The sequence below is a fragment of the Phocoena phocoena genome, chromosome 19 (assembly GCF_963924675.1).
Source record: "Phocoena phocoena chromosome 19, mPhoPho1.1, whole genome shotgun sequence".
Classification (NCBI taxonomy): domain Eukaryota; kingdom Metazoa; phylum Chordata; class Mammalia; order Artiodactyla; family Phocoenidae; genus Phocoena; species Phocoena phocoena.
Window position 1 is genome coordinate 1692056 of NC_089237.1, and position 19503 is coordinate 1711558.

A 19503-nucleotide genomic window follows, 5' to 3' on the forward strand; every position below is an offset into this window, starting at 1 on the left:
AGGCGGCCGGCCCTGTGGCCGGCACACAGGGAGCTGTGGGCAAGCCTCAGCCCTCCCCCTGCTACCACCGGTCACGCAGGAGCCCCAGGAAGACAGCCGTTTCCCCAGCTGGGGGAATACATGGCGGGAGGGGTTATTGCTCACGGAGGGCTCCGGGCGGGGGCTGTGCCGTGCACAGTACTTAATACTGGGCAGCCACACTTCTGTCCTTCGCCCAAAGGCCGGTGTGGCCGCCAGTGTAAACAGTGCTGCTCTCAGCAGCCGCTGGAGGCACCAGGCAGGGGTGTGGACACTGGTGTGTGCCTGCCTCCCCCCCAGCCCCCAGCCAGGGCAGAAGGATGAGAAGAGACAAGGACAAGAAGGAAACTGGCGAGGGACAGCCCCCAGGCAGGGTTGAGGGCCTCCAGACCCCATCAACGCTCGAGGGACAGCCCGCAAGCAGGGTCGAGGGCCTCCAGACCCCATCAACGCTCTCTGGCAGCAGGGAGATAGTTGTAATGACAGTGAAAGCTGCAGGGTACACGTTGGATCCCGTTCTAGACCCTTCACATAAATGACCTGGCTGAGGCCCCTGAAGAAGGAACTACTCTTATTCCCATTTTATAGATGAGGAAACTGAGACCTTGAGCTCAAGAGCTTGTCCAAGGTCACAGCTCCAGGGGGTGGCGGAGCTGTAGTCACTCTGGTGTCAGAGCTCCCTCGAGCACAAGGCACTGGCCCTCGTCACAAAACGACCCTGGTGACCCTGTCGGGGTCGGGGAGGGAGGGCCGGCCCCGGGCACTGCTGCCCACAGCAGGCTGGGGCCCGGCCACCACTCAGCCCCTCCCTGCAGGGCCAAATCCTCTGAGATAACGGGAAGGTGGCCCCCCACCTCCAGGCATCAGGACTGAGAGAGGACACGCTCCCTATGTGTCACCCTGGCTCTGGCGGGCTCCTCCCAGGGCTGGGTGCCCCAGCGGCCAGCGGCCATCAGCCTGAGGAAGTGGGTCACCCAGGATCGTGGACACCTGCCAACCCCACAGCCTCCTTCCTGTGCTCGATGGTGTTTATGGCTCTTGGATCATTTGCCCCTGTTTAAGGAAAAAAGAGATCTTTTCAAGAATTTACAAATTCTCGGAAATGGGTCATCTCTTCAAACCGGCACCGAGAGATCTTCTCTGAACGAGGCAACAGTCCGACACCTCTGCACCCCCAAGGCCTCCTGGACACACACCCCGTCCTCTGGACCCTCTCCTCTCAGGCCAGATAAACAGGGGACACCGGGTCCCACTGTGGGGAAGGTCACACAGGTAAAGCCCAGCCCCTAACAGCTGGCTGTGACCCGCACTGGCCGAGGGGAGGACGGAGGGGCCCCGTGCGCACGAGGATTACGGTTCTTTGTTCTTCTTAATGCACCAGGGCAGCCAGAGCGCAGACAGGAGAAAGAGAGCTGGTGGGAGAGAGACACAGAAGGCAGAGAGTAAACGGCAGTGACAGCGCCCCGGCCACACAGCGCCACGGCCGCAGCCTCACCCCCCGCCCCTGCACGGACTCCGGGCTGAGAGCATCTCGGCCCCGAGCCTGCCCGCCAGGGAGCCTGAATACACTTCCTCAGTGGAGGGGCCTGGCTGCCCTCCTGGGAAAGCACCCCAGATGGTGCCCGAGAGGAAGCAGCTCACTCAGCGTCTGCGCTGTCCTGCCAGGGCTGAAGCTAGAGATCCCGCCCCATGCACACGTGCACAGGCGCACACAGACACACGCGTACGACACACAGACGCGCACACACACACATGCACACAACGCACATACACACACACGCATGTACACAGACGCATACACATACATACATACACAGACGCGCACACACACGTACACAGACGACAGACGCGCACACACAGACACATGCATACGACGCGCACACACACACGCATGTACACAGACGCACACACATACGTATGCGCACAGACACATACACACACGTACACAGACGCATACACATATACATCCGTACACACACAGACACGCACACACAGACACACAGACACACACAGACACATACACACACAGACACACACAGAGACACACACACATACATACATACACACACAAATGCACACACACATATACATACACACACGAATACACATACACAGAGACACATACAAACACGTACACAGACACATACATATACACACATACGCACGCACACACATAGACAGACACACACACATATACACACAGATACACATACACACACACACAGAGCAGCGCCTGGTCCGAGCGAGCGATGGGCCTTCCCCCTCCGCCACACCACAGAGGTTTCCACAGCTGCCTGATTCATAATAACTGCAAATCTTCCAGCCGGGCTCAGTATTTTCCTTGATGACTCTGTTTCCTTGGTAACCGAGCCTGACAAGGCCCTGGCAATGATCTGTTATCTGACGAGAGGAACGTAGGAAAGGCCGCTGAAGGCTGACAGTGCCAAGCGTGCATCAAAGGAAGGGTGACTCTGAATTACAGATGAGGGTCCCAGCAACGGCCCCGGGGGATGCCCTCTGGGGACGCGACGTCCCCTCCAGGTGGACTCCAGCCGAAACCGGGGCCTCCGGCCCACACACTGGGGGGGGTCCCTAAAGCCATCCTGAGTTCCAGGTCCCGGTGGGCAGCACACACGAGTCAGAGCCTCCTGGCCAGCTTTGGCCTGCGCCCTCCTCTTGCCCCTCGACGTCCTTCCTCCTCCTTTCCGGGCTCACCCGCCCGGCTCCCGCCCAGGGCTTTAGGCACTGGCTCACGGATGACACACTAGGCTAACAAGGCCCCTGACCCCTTGCTGCCCAAAGACAACGGTAGACAGAAAGCAAGGAAACCACCTACCACCAGTTTACGTGGGCTTAGGCTGGTATACTGGCATCTGTGGTTCTCAGCCCCGCCGGGGGGCACCGGACAAAGTCTGGAGACAGTTTTGATAGTTGGGACTGAGGGGCAGGCAGGGAAAGGCTCGGAGCTACCGGCATCCAGGGGGTTCAGGCCGGGGAGCTGAACAGTCCACAATGCACAGGACGGCCCCCAGAGCACGGTCTGGCCCCAAGTAACGGTGCTATGGTCGGGAAACCCTAACCAGGATGCCCACTCTTTCAGCAGCTTCTGCACCATCTTTCTTTAAATAAAAACCCATCTTAGGAAATCAGCCATCCATCATCAATGGTGGCCTACTGGGGGGAAAGGGTCCTTTTAAAATAAAAAGCACAGGAGAATCTCTGCAAAGATCCCACCCGACGAGATGCAAAAGAAAGTGGGACAGTCCAGGTCCTGTCACACGGATTAAGGTTTAAACCCAAAGTTGATTCAAGGGTTGTGAGCCTGGGGCCTATAGACTTCGGGGCGGGGGAGGGGGGACTGGCAGAAATTGTGTTTGAAATGCCTGTCTGCACACCCCTGGGTGAAATGGGCTCATAACTTCCATCAGGTTTTCAAAGGGGGAAGTGACTCAGAAAAGTCTGAAAACCAGCCATCTAGATCCCATTGGCTCTGACCTGCATGCTGCCGACTCCGGTCTCTCTTGACTAGAAGCCCTGCCGTGGCCTCCCTGCTCTGATACCACACAGCCCATAGGCCTCCCCTCTTTGGCAGTCTCAAAGGGGAGGTACCAGTGCCCCACAGACACAAACAGACAACAGACATGTGGACACCTTCCCAGCCTGAGACCCTGACCTAGGCCCCGCCCAGCATATGCAGCAGAGACCTACCTGTTTTACCTGAACTTCACTTGGATCGGTCACTCGGTCCAGGCCATAGTCCAGCACGTCATTCATTCCCGGCTGAGTGGGGAAACAAAAAGAAAAACGACATAAGAACCGCTGCTGGGAGAGTCTCCGGTTTCTGATTAACTCTGGACCTTGGTCAAGCTGCCAATCGTGAGGCCAAGCTGAGGGGCGTGGCCCAGCCTGTGGGGGGCTACAGGGGTGCGCACGGTTCTCCAGGCGAGCTGGTGAGTTTCATGGGGCTACTGCACCACCACAGCGTCCCCAGAACCTAAAACAGAGGGATGGAGAGAGGGATGGAGGGAGGGAGGGTGGGTAGGTGGACGGATGGATGGATGGATAAGTGATGGATGGATGGATGGATGGATGGATAAGTGATGGATGGATGGAGGGTGGGTAGGTGGACGGATGGATGGATGGATAAGTGATGGATGGATGGATGGATGGATGGAGGGTGGGTAGGTGGACAGATGGATGGATGGAGGGTGGGTAGGTGGACAGATGGATGGATGGATGGATGGATGGATGAGGGGTGGGTAGGTGGACAGATGGATATGTGATGGATGGATGGATGGATGGATGGATGGATGGATGAGGGGTGGGTAGGTGGATGGATCAATGAGAGGGTGGGTGCACAGATGGATAAACAACCTGCAAACTCAATCAGAGTTCACTGGGATTGGCACGTGGGACTCCTGACTCCCTTCCCGCTCTACAGTTCATTGTGTTGGAGAGTCCAGGCTTCCGTCAGGCACCCAGAGGTTCCAATCCCGGTTCTGCCACTTCCCAGCTGTGAGGAAGGTCTTGGAAACTACTTCTCCCCTCTGCCCTTCCCACCCCTGGGAACTGCAGACGATCCCTCCTGCCTGTCAGGTTCCTGTGAGGGTTTAGCACACGATGGAGTATGAAGCTGTCAGCAGAGCGTCACTGTTACCGAGCAAAGGCTGTGTGCATCGTAAGGGCGCGTGTGTGAACACCTGGCCCAAAGCTGGCCTCAGTGTCTGCCTGTCTCCATCAGGCCTCCCCAGCCAGCCCTGCTCGGTCTCTCAGCCCCTCGAGGCCAGCGATTCGAGTCTTCCACCTCCTCTGTTTGGTGCGGGCACCCGTCTGGTACAAAGAAATCCCCCCAGGGTGACGGAAGACAGACATCACACACACACACACACACTTGCATACTCCCACACTACTCACATGTACACACTCACTCTCACACTCAAGGACTTGCTCACGTGCGCACACCCCCGCCCACTCACAGCTCACTCTTTCGCACTCTCACAGGTATGCACTCACACCCGAACGCAGCCACACGTGCTCACATCTGCGGCTCACACACGCACGTACCGGCACAGCCACACGCACACACGCACACGCACACACACACGCTGCCCCCCAGCAGGCCCTCCAGCCTCAGGGGCTTCCGTGCAGTCGTCTGCTCGTGTCTTGGACCCCTTCTCCGACTCTGGGCTCTGAACTTGATCCACTCTGACGTGGGTTCAGCTGCTCCACGGTGCACCTGTGTACCCGGCGCAGGACCCTGAGCTGGAGCCGCCCGCGGGCCTTGTTCTGCGGCCGGTCCCCGCCGGCCCTCCCCACCCCTCAGCTGCTCCCATCGAGCTGCGGTCCCGCCCCGGGGCCCTGCCTTCAGAACTCTCCACGGGGCTGCCTTTCTCCTGCTGCTGTTTTGGGAGGCTCCCAGGCTGCATTCGCTCACGCACTCATTCATTCGTTCACTCCTTCCCTTATCCACTCACTCATTCACTCATGTACTCACTCATTCATCATTCACTCATTCATTCATGCATGCATTCTTTCACCCACTCACTCACTCATTCACTCACGCACTCACTCATTCACCAGGTAGCATGGGGGTCTCTGTTCTCCACGACAGTCACCAGAGCCACCGCTGACACAGTTTCTGGGATGCAAGAGGCAGCTGGAACGCAGATACCGCAGAGCTGAACGCAGATACCGCAGCGCACAGGACGCAAGGGCCACGGTGGCCTGGCGGTGGGCTGTCAGCAGACAGGGAGCCGTGCAGCCGCGTGCAGCCTGGGCCAAGTGCAGGAAGCCCCGCCTGCCCAGAGACGCCAAGCCCACCACCAGCCCCTCCAGCCGGAGGAAGTATGAGCGCCAAGGCGTGGTGCCCGACAACATCCCTGACGCAAAAGCCGAAGAGACAGTTTGCTAACGGCTCCTTAACTCAGGTTAGGAAAGGACCCTCGTACCCCCAAGGGCTGCCCACGAGGAGGGGACAGTCCCAGAGCCGGCATCCGGAGCAGGGCCGGGGTGGGCGCTGGTGCCACGTCCCGGTGACACGTGGCTGCACCGCATCCCTCCCGTCCCTTGTCTTGTTCTCCCCTCTTCTCACCATTGCTCTCTCCCCTGACGTACAGTTTGGACCTTTTTGGTGCGCGGCACAGAAAACAAAGAACAAATAAAACACCACATGGTTTTAAAAACCAAACAAAACAGGGGACAGAGAGAGAGATGAGGTTGACGCAGGGAGACACAGAATTCGAGGGAAGGGCTGGGGGAGCCTGATCTTGGCGTGAACGTTACTTCCGCGGACAGCTGGCCCCAGACCCCTGGTCTGAAGCAGGACCCCGGCCCTCACAGCTGTCCCCGCAGCCGTGCAGGGCACATTCATCTGTGTGTTCCAGTCTCAGCCCCTCCACCAGACTGTAAGCTCCCTGAGGGCCACGTCTGTCTCGGTTCCCAGTGGAGAGACCCCCTTTGCCTCCTAGGCCCCTGGCACAGGGTGGAAACTCACAGAACAGATGTTTGGGGCTTTTTTTCTTAATCTGGATCAGAGTCGATGGACTCTCCCATCCTGTTTTAATGGTAAAATGTTGTATGTCAGACCCCTTTCCTAGGTTCATAAATGGCCTTTGAAAATACTATTTTCATAGTGTCACAGTGTTCGGTCATGGAGCTATAACTTAATTTACTTTGCCCTCTCTGGACATTCAGTCCACCCTCAGCAGGAAGTGGAGGACAGACATCCTCTCGGGTGAGTGTCTGCACTTGTGGTTGAAACAAAGGCCGTTTATCTCGACGCTCAGACCAGCAACCGCCTGCCTTAGAGCACATGTGCCACAGGCCGCCTCTGTCCCCAGACCACATCCTCCTTGTACCCATGGTCCATGTGTCAGCGGCCTGTATCCTGGGGAGACACGGATGCCACAGATGGCACAGCAACAATGCACGGGAGGCCCCGAGATGACTTTTCTAAAGGAACCGTTTCTCCTTCTGTCCGTTTACACAATGAACCTTCGTTTGCATCGTGCCCAGATCTGTACCCTGTTCCGCTGGGGAAAAGTGTGAGAGGAACATGGCTCTCCAGTGTCAGCAGTTTGCACTTGGAGCTGCCTGAGCTGAGAGAGGGCCACCCGTGGGCGCACCTCCCATGGCAGCATGTCAGACAGAGGTGTGCTCACGTCCCGGCGCTGCCCAGGCCGCCGCGGCCTCCTGAGGCTCGATCTCCCCACCTGAACGACGGGGCGATGACACCCCTATGGCACAGCATTTCCGTCAGGTCCCTGGGATCAGCCAGGCCCGGGGCTTAACCCAGGCGCGTGGCAGGTGCTCAGCGGCCTTCGGCTGTTACATCACGCCCGGCGCCCGGCTCCCCGGCTGGTGCAGACTCAGGGCCCCGGGAAGGTTTCGCGAATCCAGGGACAGACAAACGAATGGGAATGAACGTGCTCAGGAAGTACGGCAGTTGGCTACAGTCACCCCACCCAGCCAAATGCTTTGTATGCCCGGCTGGCTCCTTCCCACCCAGTTGACAGTGTGTCTGGGGCCCCTGGGGACGGTCTGACAGCTGCTGCGTTGTCGGTCAGATTGCTCAGTTTCCAGCCGAGACAGACTTCAAACTGGATGCTCTTCAAACGGGACGCATCCGTCTTCCTGACGCTCTTGGGCCACTGAGAGGCTGAAGGCTTTACGAAAGTCAGGGAGAGAAGGAGCCCGGGCCACCCGGCCCCGGCCCCGACTCCTGGTCCGGTTTTGGGCAAGGGGATCGGCAGTGAGAGGGCCGGGGCGGGGAGAGAGGTTTTGTGTCCGGGGAGCTTCATGTCTGCTCCAAGCACAGCAGGCTTCCTTCTGCTCGTGGCCCCCCAGTGCCGCCAGTGAGGGACAGGCACCTCTGAACCCAGCACCACGTGCACGAGAGTGGCAGCAAACCATGTGATGCTCTAGTGACCAAGGAGGTGACAAAAGGCCTTGAACGCACAACAGCATCACGTGACACTGTCACCGGGGGCAAAGGAGCGTGGAGACCGGGAGGGAAGGCTCTGCAGTCTGTGGGTCCAGGTCCCCCGATGCTCGCTCACTGGCTGTCACTGGCAAGTCAGCAGCAGCCCTGGGCCTCTGCTTCCTCACCAGCAAAACGGGACTAATCACGTAGCCTCTCAGGTAGGGCCGCAGAGATGGAACGAGAAAGCACGTGCAGAACAATGCTTGGCGCACAGCCCGGGGCACTGCAGGTTCTCCACTCAGGTCTGCGGTGACGGTGACCGTGACAGCGCAGGTGATGGAGGTGGAGGAAGTGGGGACCGTGAGGGAGGTGGTGGTAGAAGCCACTGTCAGGGACACACTGTTGAACATCTGTGCTTCTGTATCACACAGGGAAGAGCCACTCGGCCACCTGCCCGGCGTCGGGGCCGAGAGCTGCCCCAGGAGGCCTGGGAACAACGTGGAGAAGCTGCTTCTCGTCGTGTCCCGGTAGACCTCCTGGCTGCAGGGACAGAGGGGAGGAGAGGGTCCCAGGGCAGCTCGCGTGCACAGTCAGACTCTGTCACCTGGCAGGGGATGCAGGCACACGGGCGTCCCACGGCACGGAGTCTCCACACGGGATACAGAGGCCGTTTTCCACCCTGCAAGGAGCAGGACCGCCTCGGTCACGGGTGCCACGGGGCACCAGCGCCTCTTACCACCTGAGAGGCTTATCCACCATTCGCCATTCTCCTCACCAAGGGTCCCCCCCGGCTTCAGGATCAGATGACAATATGGGCTGAGCACGGCCTGCCTCCCTCTCACACAAAGATCTCACTCCTGCGCTACCCGTGGGACGGCGGGTGTGGGCTCTGACCTCCAGGACCCTGTGCTCGGTCAAGCAGCCTTCCGCTCAGGCCCCCGGGGACCTGGGCCGGGCATCGGCCAAGTGGTCTAACTGGAGGAGGTGCCCTGAAACAGCAAAACCAAACACGCCTCAACCCCGGCAACAAGGCATCGGAACCAAAGTCCTCGCAGCTGGAACACCTTACGGGCTGCCTGTCTTGGATGCAGAAAGAAAAGTAGCAAAACGGCCCAAGTCTGATGGGCTCCAAGTTCAAAACTCCAGAAGCTTTGGCCCCGTGAGGACGCAGTTCACTCTCCGGTTCTGAGAACTTGGTTCCCGGTCAGGCAAGAAAACTAAAGGAGGAAGACGAGGAACGTGTGTTCCAAATGCTCCACTTCGCAGAATTCCTTCCGCTTCTCCCACCTCCAGTGCCCGGCAGGCAGCACACGGGGCTGACGCGGGAGGGAACCGAGGCGGCAGAGGCGCCCGCGGTGGGTGGCGGTTACAGCCTGCTTCTCCGCGCTGGGCATGCGACTTCCCTCCCAGGTAACGAGCTGCTACAAGTCGCATCTCGTATGTCCAGCTTGTGCCTCTAGGCCACCTAACGTCCCAAAGCCAGAGACGCCACGTGTTCTAAGCCATGAGGCTGAGCACACATTTACCCCCGGCCCCCATCTCTGCCGGGGACCGGATCCAGAGAGGAAAAGGACAGCAGCAAGAGACACACGGCACGGCCGTGGCGAGGCCGGCTTCCTGTTCCCTACACGTGTGATTTTTCCGGCCGTGGAGCCTGTGTCCTACCTTTTCCTTCTTACATTCCTCTTCTAAGGCATCGAGTCCTAGCCCTCACACGAGGCAGACTCATTCAGGTCCCTCCGCTATGGAAATGCACCCAGTCCTAACAGCAACGGATGGGCCACGGGCGGACTCCATCCAGACGGTGAATTTCCTCTTGCAGCCAGAGGCCGTGGATGTTACTCAACAGCGAGCAACAGCTCCTGCAGATTCAATTCTAGCTCCAGGCAGAGATGAGCCATAAAAGGGGGATGGGGAGCAAGGTTGGGAGTGGTCGGGCTCAGGAAGAGACGGGTGAAACCAGGGGGGATGTGGCACTCACGGGGCATCGGTGCACCAGCCAGTACGCCTTCTCCTGGCGATCCAGCGCGTACCTGTCCGCTTTATTCCTTTCCTTTTCAGCCCTGAAAAGCCAAAACCCACGTTAAAGGCCAGTAAGGTTTTGCGTCTGTTGCTCACGGATGGACCCCCTTCCTGCCGAACCCCATTCCGGACCACTCTCCCAATCTGCCCAAGTAATCTGTGCTTTTGCCATAATGAGAATAATGAAAATAGCGAACATTAATATCATCCTTATGTGCTAAATACCCTGCAACATACTTTTATACATATTAACCCGAACCCTCCCAGTGAGCAATTCTCAATTTGCAGTTCAGGGGCTGAAGCAAAGAGAGGTTGAATGTCCCACTGAGGGTCGTGCTGTCACCAGGGGGCAGAGGTGGGACCCGAACCAGGGATCTGGTCCCGGAGTCCAGCTCCCCCCGAGAGCACCAGCGTGTCATGCGATTGTGCCACCATGACCAGCCCGAGGATCAGACCGTCTCCCCCAGCGTCTCCACTGGAGTGAGCGTGGGTGACATTCTCGGCCCACCTGGCTTCCGGATGTTTCCCTGCTCTGATAAACAACATAATCAACAGCGGAGTCAGGAGGCAACGGCAATGCCACAGCCTGGGATGGGGAAAACGCGGGCCCCGGGGAGTTCTGCTTTCTCTCTAGCCGTCAGTGCCACTCTGTCACTTCAAAGAGTTCGCAGCAAGTCAGGGTTTCTCTGAGCCCAGCTGATTTCTGTGAAAGGTTATTCAGTCTCCCTCTTTCCCATTACAGGCAGGAAATGACAGGGGTGAGGGAGTGTTCATTATCATACCCCGTCCAGCGCCATTGCCACGGCGACGTGCGCTCCGCTCAGCAATGCCTGTTTGCCCAGGCAAGGCAGGATGACGCACACGCCCTCCTCGAGACAGAGCCGGCGGATTTACGTGCCAGCTCGTGTATTGTGAATAACATAATATCCAGAGAGCCAGGTGGGTGGAGAGTGCCCTTCCAGGGGGGTGTTTGGCAACATCCTCTGGAAATTAACTATAAACACTGTCACTCCAACTTCCCCCTTGCCAACTGAAATGGATTTTCTACCGGGTTAACTACCCCGTGTCCTCAGGAAGATGGGCCGCAGGTGGCCTGAGGCACTGTGGACTTTCCATAATGCTGGACCACCTTGGCAATAGAGTCGATCGCTAATTTACTGCAATGCCCTTTCTGGCTTTGCTCTTGTGTGACAGAGGTTACCGGAGGAGAGTGGTGATGAATGGCGTTCAAGAGAACCAGTAAACGAAGAATTATCTTAGTTTGTCATGTTGTGATCTTTATAGCGAACCAAATAGACTGTAATGGACTGAACGTTTGCATCCCCCCAAAACTCACACGTTGAAGCCCTAACTCCCAGTGCGACAGTATCTGGAGATGGGGCCTTTAAGAAGGAATTAGGGTTTAGAAGTAATTAGATGAGGTCCTGAGAGTGGGGCACGTACGACAGGACTAGTGCCCTGGTAATAGGAGATAACAGAAGAGTCTCTCTGTCCATCTCTCTCCCCCATGTGAGAGCACAACAAAAAGGCAGCTGTCTGCAAGCTGACATGAGCGCCTTCATCAGAAACCAAACCCTGCCACAACCTTGACCTTGAACTTCCCCCGCTCCAGACCTCTGAGAAAATACATGTCTGTTGTTTAAGACACCCAGTCTACGATGCTCTGATACGGCAGCCTGAGCAGACTGACACACAGACATACGTCCTGCCCTTCCCTGAGTACCTTTAGGTCTAAACATTCCACAAGTAGTCAAGAAGTAAATATAAAATTACAAATTGTGTTGTGAGCTCTGAGGACACATTCAGTGTACCATAGTGCAGAATCAGGGATGGCCAGTGTGGTACTTTTTAAATAGTATGTCTACAGTCCTGTGACCCTCCTTCCACTGCCAGGTGGGTCTATGTCTTCCCCCACTGAGACCAGGTGGGGTTTGTGGCTGTGTTGACCAACTGAGTATATCACAAATGGCACTGTGTGATTTCTGAGGTTGGGCTATCGAAGGTGGGGCAGCTGCCACCCTCCTCAGTGAAGTATTTGCCCTTGGGGCTTCCAACCACCTGTAGGCAGTGTCATATGCCTGGTGCTGTGAGGAAGCCCAGGGCAGACCTTCCAGCCCTCTGGCTGCAAGCACTTGAGAGGCTCTGATCCACAACTGCCCAGCCCAGCTGTCCCAAACTCCAGACCCACAGAACCCTTGAGAGATAATAAAATACTGTTGCCAGTCTGAGCCATGGAGTTTCAGGATGATTGTATGCAGAATAACAGCTAATCAGAAGAGCTTATTTGATTGGGATTGATATACACACACTTCCGTATATAAACTAGCTAACTAATAAAGCCCTACTGTACAGCACAGGGAACTCTGCTCAGTTCTCCGTAATGACCTAGATGGGAAAAGAACCTAAAAAAGATTGTATATATGTCTATGTCTAACTGATTCACTTTGCTATACACCTGAAACTAGCAAAACACTGTAAACCAACTATACCGCAATAAAAATTAAACAAAAAAAAAAGAAAGAAAAGCTTCTTTGAGCACATGACATTTGAACTGAGGGTTCTCTCTCGAAAGGGTGGGACCGGATCCTGTTTGTGTTTCAAAACTGGGGGCATATGGGAGCAGGGGATGCTGCCGTGGCCCAGCTGACAGTGAGGTTGGTGATGGAAGCAGACAGAAGTGGACAGGTGTGGCAGAAGGGATTCTGCCAGCAGTACCAGCGGGACTGGATGACTGAACACAGGACATGGGTCGGGGAGAGGTGAATGGGGGTTCGTTGTACTCATACGCGTAACGCTGAAGGGAGAGAAGGCTTGGGGAGCGAGGGGGAAACATTCAAGTATGGACAAAGTTAGGCTGAGGTGTGATGTCAACGTGAGATGTTGAGTTTCTAGCTGAGATGCTGAGTCTGGGATTCAGGAGAGAGGTCTGTGCGCAGAGACTCGGGGGAACAAAATGGGTGCCTCGTGAGCCAGACTACACGGCCACCTGATTTTGTGGTGAGATCCTGTACTTGTATTAGTTAGGCTTCTCCAGAGAAACAGAAGCAGTAGGAGGATAAATAGAGAGAGACAGAGACAGAATTTATCTATTTCAAGGAATTCGCTCACACGATTGGGGAGGTTAGCAAGTCCAAATTCTGCAGGACACGCCAGCAGGCTGGAGGACTAGGGAAGAGCTGGTGCGGCAGCTCAAGTCCAAGCCCGTCTAGAGGCAGAATTGCTTCTTCCTCTGGGAACCTCAGTCTCGTAACGCTTTCAACTGTTTGGATGAGGCCCACCCACACTGGGGGGAGTCATCCGCTTTACTTAAAGTCTATTGATTCAATACTAATCTCACCTAAAAAACACCTTCACAGTGACATCTGAGATGGGTACTGGACCAACTCTCTAGGCACCGTGGCCCAGCCAAGCGGACACATAAGATTAACCATCACAGATCCTAAACCTGAAATCTGAGGCAGCCTTTGAGGGAAGCAACAGAACCAGTGGGGAAAAGCCAGCATCCCAGGAGGACAGTGGCTTTCAGGAAGTGCTCATCCCAAGGCGTCTAGACGCGAATGGCCAAGGGGCTGCCCCATGATGTGAGCAGCTCAGAGCTTTACCCAGGCTGAGGCCAAGGCCCGAGTGGTGGGGCTTGCGGGGGCCACTGGGGGTACCTCTGTGCTGCAAGGCAGCTCGGGGTCCAGAGTCCTCTGGGTCGCGGGCTCATCCTGTTTGGAGCAGAGGAGGCAGAGGAAGCTGCAGAGGGGTCGGGGCGGGGCGGGGGCACGTCCCAGTCAGCTCTGTGTCCCTGGGGCCCGGCCCAGTGCTGGAACCCAGCAGGCACTAAAAACCGCCCACTGAGTGGAAGTAACACTAGGGCAGGCTGGACCACGACCTCACCAAGTGACCTTGGCCAAGTATTCTGACCCCTCTAAGCCTCCGCTTCCCCAGTTGCAGATGTGAGAGGCGACAAGAATTACTGCTCCCGGCATTTCCTCTCCCCGGCGTGGGATGAGACAGTGCACGGAACCCACCCAGTGGAGCCTCACACACAAGTGCACGTGACAAAAGGTTAGCAAACTGCCCCCCGCCCCCGCTCTGTCTGAAAAACACCCAGGCAGAGGCACCTTCGTGGTGAAAGGGCAGAGCCAGCTCTCCCCATAATGCACCTCTTCATGAATTCAGGCCTGAGAACAAATACCCTCCCCCCCCCCCCCCCCCCACCGTGAGCAATAAAGCCATCCTGCCTTCCGGATTCCTGTCTGCCCGGACGGCACTCCCGTGTAACGGCGCTCACCGCTTGGTATGGCTAATTTTATGGGCCCAGGGGTGCCCAGGTGATTGGTCAGCATTATTCTGGGGGTGCCTGTGAGGATGTCCTCGGATGGGGGTGCTTTCAGTTGAAGACCTGAATAGAACAAAAAGGTTGACCCTCCTGCAAATAAGGGGAAGTGCCCTCTGCCTGGTGGCCTCGAGCTGGGACATTGGTCTCTTCCTGCCCTCAGGCTCCAGCTGAAACACCAGCTCTCCTGGGGGTCCAGCTGGCCGACTGCAGGTGCTGGGACGGCTCAGCCTCCATAACTGTGTGACCTAATTCCTTGTAACAAATCTCAATCTCTCTACTCTCTCTCCCCACTCCTTCCCCTCCCCCACCTCCTCTCTAGCTAGATCAATACACAGAGATTCTGTTTCTCTGGAGAACCGTGACTCACCCACCACTACTCTTCTTCCAGGGCTGCTTCAGGAGGACGGGGTCTCCACCATCCAGCCCAACCATGTGCCAGCCACTCTAGACCTCCTGGGGTCTGGACCTGCCGGGGTGAGTGAGGCCGGGCCGGCCGGACTCACTGTTCTGGTGATCACTGGTACTGGTCCCCAGATATTCCTGACTCTCCTGCATCTCAGACACACAGGAGGACTGCACACCCCGTGCACCCTCCTTTGAAGCAGGCATAACCACATGAGCTGCCTTGGCTAGTGAATTGTGAGCAGAAGTGACGTGAGTCCTGGAGTGGCTGCAAGCATGTCAGGGCCCCAGCTGACCCACGGTGGACACGTGACACGAGCAAGAAATGAGCCTTGTGGTTTCATGTCTCTGATTGCTGGGTGACGTTTGTTACGCCAGCCTAACCTCGTCCTGACCGATACACGCTCCCCAACATGTACAGCTGGCCCTTACAGACAAGGCAGGGCCCCCAGGGGGAACTTCAGGTCCAGTTTTGAACCGGTAAATGAGGGCGAGTGGTGAGTGGGCTCGAACAGGTGACTCTGATGACAGCTCTCCCATGTTTAAGATCCTTCCATGGCTCCCCACAGCCCTGAGCACAAAACCTTCTCCCGATCCGCTCCTGCTAACACATCCAGCCTCACTTCCGCCAGTTTGGGGCTTTGCACTCTCTGTGCCAGCTCCAAGGGACGGCATCAGGCGGGCACTGCCATGCCCCCAGACTCTGGTTGTCTGCTTAGAGCAGCGTCCCTCTCACCTCTCCTCTTCTCTCCTCTCCATCCACCACCACCATCCCTCACCTGGATACACCCTCTGCAGCCTCCAGATTCAATGCTGTTTCTGCAGCTCCTTCTCCAAACCCCGACGTGGGGCTCTCGACTCACTGAGGCATCATGGCCTGTCTGCTTGCCTGCCGGGCTCCCTAGACAACGCCTCTACCTTCCCTATGCCTCACCCACTGTTTAACACATACACACTCAATAAAAGTTTATTTTATTAAAAAGAAACAAAGAAGGAAGGGGGGAGGAGAGACAACCAGGGGACCAACAAGATCTTTGACTCACCGGTACTGCTCTTTGGCCTGCATGATGACAAAGTCCCACTTGTAGTTAATTTTTTTGTTCAAGAAATTATAATTTTCCTAGAGGAGGAAAACAAAATGAGAACACTGAGCCCCACAACCTATGCTGTGTGCAGAGGGCAGGAAGCCTTAAGTCAACAACGAGACCCAGCCAGACGGTCTCCCAGCCCAGCTGTGCAAAGGCAGTCATTCAAAGGGTAGCACCGAATTCTCCACAAGCCTTCACAACAGAAGCCACAAGTTGGCTTGGTTTTTTTTTTTTTTAATAAGTGTATCCCAAATCTGATAAGGAAGAGGGGGTAGTGTGCAAGAGAATACGGGAACTTAATATTCAACCACAGAGCACAACAAATCCACAAAGCTAAGCCCTAACGTTGCTGTGATGCTGGCTTTCTGCAAACATGTTTGTAAAAGGCAAAAAAACAGCAAGATCGTTGCTCTCTGCCCAGAAGTCTAGCCTTGTGAGGGTTAGGGCGTGCTCCTTGAGAAGTATGACTCATCCTGCCTAAAACAAAAGTCTGCACTCGTGTCTCCCCATCTCAAACTCAAGTTCAGATGTGTCCATCCCGTAATATGCAGTATCACACATATTAATGAAGTCCTATTATTTTGGGACAGCAAAAGGAAAGTGGTAGCTACTGTGTGCCCAGTAGTTACTGAGGCAAGGGCTTAAGTTACAGCAGGAGAAGCTGAACCTCAACATGGAGGAGAATTCACTTCAGCCGGCTGCTTCTAAATATATGGATGGATGAGGGATGGATGGAGGGATGGATGAGGGATCAACAGACAGATGACAGATGGATGGATGAGGGATGGAGGGATGGATGAGGGATGGATGAGGGACGGAGGGATGGATGAGGGATGGATGGATGAGGGATGGAGGGATGGAGGGATGGATGAGGGATGGAGAGATGAATGAGGGATGGAGGGATGAGGGATGGAGGGATGAATGAGGGATGGATGGATGGATGAGGGACGGAGGGATGGATGAGGGATGGATGGATGAGGGATGGAGGGATGGATGGATGATGAGGGTACATATGAATCGATTGATGGGGCGAACAGGGGAAAATAGCTCAAGACTATATTCCACTCAATTATAAGAACCTATACTTGACAGCATCTCTATACCTTTTCATATTCTTCTAAAATCCCTTTCTTCTTGATATTTCTCTTGGCCAGATAGATGGCTGGAAAAGAAAACAATGACATTTCCCATCATCCTCATATTTCAAAACCCCTCTATGCGTGAGACTGTCATGCTCAGCTTAGTGAAGAGAACACTCAGGTGACCCAGTCCCTCCCCTGGGAATCACTCCCAATACAGATGAGAACTGACATAAAGGTCGTGATGACAGCAAGACAAGTGTCACCAAAACGCAGCAAGTAAATAAGCGGCATGGTAAGCCCTCCCCAGGGCATAGGAGGAGGGCGGAGCTTTACCATAGTCTGTGTCTTCAGCGGGCCACTGCTGGGTGGGCCAGAAATACGGTGTCTACAAGAGAAACCAGGGAACCAGGCTTACACGCTGGGCTGTGAACCCCCAGCGCCCAGCCCTCTAGCTTAAAACATAAAGCTGCCTCAGCCCCCCCACGGTTTCTAAAGATCTGTGAGGATGTGAAGCCAACCAGTTATCTTTTCAGATGACACTAACCCCCTGCTAACACCGAAGGTCAAGGCCAAGGCTCACCTGAAATCGATAGAGGCTGTTGTCAGGCTTGAGAACGAGGTTCTTGGGGTCTTGCAGGGGGTAGATGTAGCCGTACTTGACAATAAAGTTGCCCAAGTTCTGTGCCTCTGGGGAGAAGCGGTTGAGACAAGGCAGTTAAGAGCAGGGGCCAAGGGCAGAATCTCACGGCCCCGCCCCCGCAGAGCACCCCAAACTCAGGTCAGGTACCCCCATCCTAACAGCACTTCAGCCGAGAAGTGGGGACAGTGGTTCCTGAACTTAGTTGCAGACAGGTATCAACTGGGTAGCCAAGGCTAAAAGGAGGGTCCCCCTGCCCAACCCCCGAATGACAACTCAGTAAGTCTGAAGGGCAGTCAGTGACCCCACTGTTGACGGTGCCACAGGTCATCCACTGCAGGTGTTTGGGGTGACAGGCGGAGAAATACTGGAGGAGCATCGCTGGGCCCTTTGGGTCTGGGGAAGTCCAGAGGAGCAGGGAGAGAACGTCTCTGCTTGACCAACAGACATCTCTTCATCCCGAGAGGGGCAGAAAGGTGAGGCTGTGTTTATAGTCAACTTCTACCCCAAGCTCAGCTCTGCCTGCACCCTGGGTCCAGATCCCAGGCTCCTCCCCACGTCCCTTCAACTCCCACCCGCCTCCAGTCTGCTCAGAAACACAGTCTTGGTTCTAGATTTGCATCGATTAAAGGATAACTGTCCTGGTTCATTCTCAGAGGCACCAGTGAGAGCAGGTGTCTTTCTACCATAGAGCCCTCCCATCCTGCAGGCCCAACGACCCAACCCACATCCTATCCCACAGCTCAGCCTCCCAGGAGCGGGGAGGCTTCCTCCCCACCCTCCCTCCTCATATCTCCCTCCCTCTATCAGAGACCAGACCCTCGTTGTACCAACAGCCTTTTCGCTAGCGGCAAGTCAGGTCCCCGAGGCTTTCTGCTCCAATCCATCCTTCAGACTGCTGCCTAACATCCCAGCTTAAACCTGATTACTGTACACACCACCACGCTGCAAAACCCTCCATGGGTTACACTGCCTCTCTCCCAGATAAAATTTGGAATCCAAGAATGTACCAGGTGCACCCCACCCGTCCACTGCCCTCCACACCCAGCTGAAGTCACTACTCCCCATTTCCCCTGTTACCACTCCATTCCTCATTCATTCCATGTTTACGTCTTTGCTAATTTCCCGGCTGGGAAGACAGACCCTCTGAGCTTCCCTCCAGGATTCACGGGCATCGCTTGTTTGGGGACCAAGGGCACGTATGCATCACTCCCTCCAGGAAGTCTTTCTTGATTACCCATGAAGTTCTCATCTCTCCAATTAAAATGTCAATTTCTCAGAGACGCGGGCTGAGCCCCCGTTTAGCTTCTACCCTCCAGAGATGCCCCCAGGGTGACGCGCATACAGCAGCCCTTGGTCTCGGAGGAAAAGACGAGCTCTCACCCAGACTGGAGACCCACAGCCGCTGGGTGATCCACTGGAGAACATCACTCCCTGCAAAGCAGAAGCATTTGGCCACCGTCAGAGCCTCCCCGACCTCCACGCCCCCCTCCACGCGGTCGCCCAGCCGGCCTCCTCCCTGTTCAGCCGTGATCTCGTCCTTCTTCTGCTCAAAAGCTTCAGGGATGCCCCGCCCCACTCCCCCCAGTAAAGTTCAGTCCGAACCCTGCAGCCCATAACTCAGGGCCGTCCATGCTCCGCCTCTGGCCAGGTTTCCAGCCTAACGTCCCCTACACCCTTCAGGCTTCACCTCTCTTGTGATACTTATTCTCTTTCCTTACGATAATTGGTGCCTGGACGTCATTCACCGAGTAGGAAGTAAACAGACTAAGACTTAACAATGAAAAAAAAACAAAACAGACCCAAAGCAAGCTGTCCGTGGAACTCTGGATGGAGCCCGGACCCAGGGGAGTAAATCAGAGCCAGGGACGGGAGGGGAAAGGGGTGCGCCAAGGGCAGGGCTGGTTCTCCCACACCCCCAAGTTCCCAGGCGGAACTCTGAGAGAGTTTAGAGAATTCTAAAGCGAAACCTGGCTTTCCAGGTCGTTGTAAAGACGATTTTGTCA

At 55.8% G+C, this 19503-nt stretch overlaps 1 protein-coding gene across 1 annotated transcript in view; it reads right to left on the reverse strand.

Annotated features, from left to right (window-relative positions):
• Positions 1–19503, reverse strand: part of RGS9 (regulator of G protein signaling 9) — a 53403-nt gene that overhangs the window by 19817 nt on the left and 14083 nt on the right. Inside the window, exons 3-9 of the mRNA XM_065896403.1 lie at positions 18881–18931; positions 17441–17547; positions 17194–17245; positions 16882–16940; positions 15734–15810; positions 9921–10002; positions 3736–3798 (exon numbers count right to left, since the gene is read on the reverse strand). Coding sequence (XP_065752475.1) covers positions 3736–3798; positions 9921–10002; positions 15734–15810; positions 16882–16940; positions 17194–17245; positions 17441–17547; positions 18881–18931 — 491 coding nt within the window. The remainder of the gene's footprint in view (positions 1–3735; positions 3799–9920; positions 10003–15733; positions 15811–16881; positions 16941–17193; positions 17246–17440; positions 17548–18880; positions 18932–19503) is intronic.